Source organism: Colletotrichum abscissum, assembly GCF_030869225.1.
Source record: "Colletotrichum abscissum strain IMI 504890 chromosome Unknown Scaffold_6.1, whole genome shotgun sequence".
In the NCBI taxonomy this organism is placed as follows: Eukaryota; Fungi; Ascomycota; class Sordariomycetes; order Glomerellales; family Glomerellaceae; genus Colletotrichum; species Colletotrichum abscissum.
This window is the reverse complement of record NW_026850503.1, coordinates 1365243-1367983: the sequence shown is the minus strand read 5'-3', so window position 1 is coordinate 1367983 and position 2741 is coordinate 1365243. Positions and strand designations below refer to the sequence as shown.

Genomic DNA, 2741 nt, shown 5'->3' with positions numbered 1-2741 from the left:
GCAAGGCTACTGCTCAGCTGCCTGCGCGTGAAGAATTGCACAATGGATGAGGGATGGCTGGGCTGCCTGTTTGACAATGACCTGTTGAAGGGTTCCCATAGGCTGTCGTGCCGAGCCAAAAGGCCAATCAGTATCCATACTCTGTAGGCCCCTCCTACTGTTCCCTTGGTGATTCGCCTTGTGGTGCCGGTGAAGCTGGGGTTGCAGACGGGTGGATGACATCCAATCCATGCTGCTGCCTGGTTCAGGATTTGGGAGGAGGGGCCCCCAAAGGGCTTGGTGATCCCTCGCCCGTAACAAGTGGGTGAGAGCGGTCACCAGGAATAGACAGATAGATCCATTGTTGAAGCAGGGTGGCAAGGTGATTCGCCCATCAACTCTTCTCCGGGTCCGTTTTCCATGCGAGCATGTCTCATCAACGGTGCCCGACTAAGAGTATCTAACTGCTAAGGCTGTGGAAGTGGACGCCTCGACCTTGATTCTTCGGATAGGCCTCCGGAACCCCATCGTCGACGCCAGCCTCTCTCCATCATACCATAGGTAACACTTTACGGATGACGACGAAGGTAGTCGGACTTTGGGACGTGGCTGGAATGGCCCCCAGATCGTTAGTAACGCCGCCTGCAGAGCTGAAGGGTCACGCGAGGTGCCGCTGTCGCGTCTCTCCAACAACTCAGCTCACGGATAGCCGTGAAACCAGGCTCAAGTTCCCACAGGCTGCGCCGCTAGCGCCAAGCTGTCTGAGTGATGGCCTCGCAGAATCGAGGATCGAGGGGACGAGATGCTAGTAGGCAATCTGACTGCTCACGCTAGTTCACGTCTTGCTTACAGGAAACAAAAAGACAAACGTCCCAATCACCGACACTTCCGGGGCAGCGGACTGTTCTCCACCATCCATACCTTGGCGTGGAACACGTTTGGACTGCCGCTTACTGTGCTTGCCTCCTCTTGATGTTACTGAACAGCAGGCCGTTCAGACGACTTTGCCAGTTCACATAGTATTAGCCAGGCGGGGGGGGGGGGGGGGCAAAATGAGGGGGTTCCGTCCGCCACCAACAGCTTGTCTAACGTCAATATTGGCCAAACTTCACTCGCTAGCTCACCTGAGTGACGGCAAATCGCCGGCGACGAAGCGTGACCGAAGCCTAGTGGTGTAATCGCGTCCCCGCAGTTGATGACTTATGAGTAAATGGCGTCGACGAATGACAATTTCTCGATTTGACAAGCGGTGTTCCGTGGGATCACGCTGACGGAATAACGGCAGACGTCTCTCCACATGTCGAAACCTCCGCATCACGGGTCTGCGTTGCGTTTCTCGCAAACAAGTCGCTCAACATCATCGTCGAGTGATGTCTATCCGTAGATCTCCCCATTCACCAACACGCGGGGTGATCCGGGTGGGACGTTCAATATCTCCAGACTCCAGGTTCCCGACTCCAGAGGGCACGAGGAGATCACGGAAAGGACTCCTCGCTATCGCCGATGTCCGTAAGCGAGCCATATCAGGGGATATTTGTATCGCTGGGCCTTAGTCATGCTGAAAAAGAGCGAGATTGTCGCTCAGATGAGCTCTCGGGCATTGCTGAAACCCAACGCAATTCCCGTCAGGGGGGATCATCACCCCATCGTGCCCATGTGGTGTGCCAGTCGAGCTAGAAAGCCGCGATCTTCTCGAAGCCTTCCGCTTTAGACCGCTCGAGGCCCTTGGTTGGCCTGGGCCAACCGATTCTTTTCAGCAGGCAACCAAATTTTGTCTCGGTGACTCCTTTGGTGTGTCGCACTTTGTGTATCTGAAAACCAGTATGGTGTGTTGTTCGAGATCGAATGCGCACCATCAGCGAAAAGTCTTCATGGTCCGGTGCAATATCGAAGCGAGTTTTACCGAAAGGCTAGAACGGCGTGTAGCTGAAAAGAGCCATACGAATATTGGGTTGCGCGCCGCGCTGTTCGAACTTCGAGGCTTGAGCTGTAATCCAGCTCACAGTTTGCTTGAGTCGTGTGCATCAGCCGCGCGGCAAACCACGGCAGCGGTGTCATGCAACTCACCGCCATCGTTCTCCCTCAATAGTAGCAGCGTGTCTCCGTTGAAACCATCGTGAACATGATACAGTCATAGCATAGGCCTTTGCGAAAACTCCTTATCTCGTGGGCCGAATCGAGCGAATCCGAGAATCTAAGGGGATGCGCAAACGAAGCCTCGCTTTTCATGCCACGGCGCTGTGGAGACGCAAGTCTTCAAGCCGCCACATGGCAGCAAGATCCTCAGGTTCGCGAGCTGTGCCACATAGGAGAGCATCCCTCTGCTTCTTTGAAATCTTTTGTCGAGGCTCGAGACGTATTGAGAGCATGAGAACCCAGCGCTCATTGGTCAAAGAAGATCACATCACAGGAGGCTTAGGATGTTAAGAGCCTACTCGCGATCCCGTACGAACTGGGAAAACAACATATGTGCCTCTTTGCAAGGCGCACGGAAGTCTTTGGCTTCACGAGGGACATCCACAGTCCTCCGTAAGACAACGAACCTGTTGCACGGAATCCGATCATGTGTACGGATATCGTAGAATTCCGTCCTGGCTTGGAGAACAGATCTCCACGCTATCGTTCTGCTCTCGGAGTAAGCTCCTCGGGCGAATGAGATTTCGGACAGACAACGGTGAGAGTTTGTCCAATGAGCGCCAGCTGTGTGTTCTTCGCCCCTCTTTATCTCCCCTTCATCGACGCTGCCCTGCCGCCGAACGACA

The 2741-nt window shown here is 54.5% G+C and overlaps 1 protein-coding gene across 1 annotated transcript; it reads left to right on the top strand.

The window, feature by feature from the left end:
- Positions 1-2181: 2181 nt before the first annotated feature.
- On the top strand, positions 2182-2406 carry CABS01_03437 (uncharacterized protein; the record flags this gene model as incomplete). The annotated part of the gene is made up of 1 exon (XM_060536812.1): positions 2182-2406. The coding sequence occupies one exon, from the start codon at positions 2182-2184 to the stop codon at positions 2404-2406; it is 225 nt and encodes a 74-aa protein (XP_060392731.1).
- Positions 2407-2741: the final 335 nt, after the last annotated feature.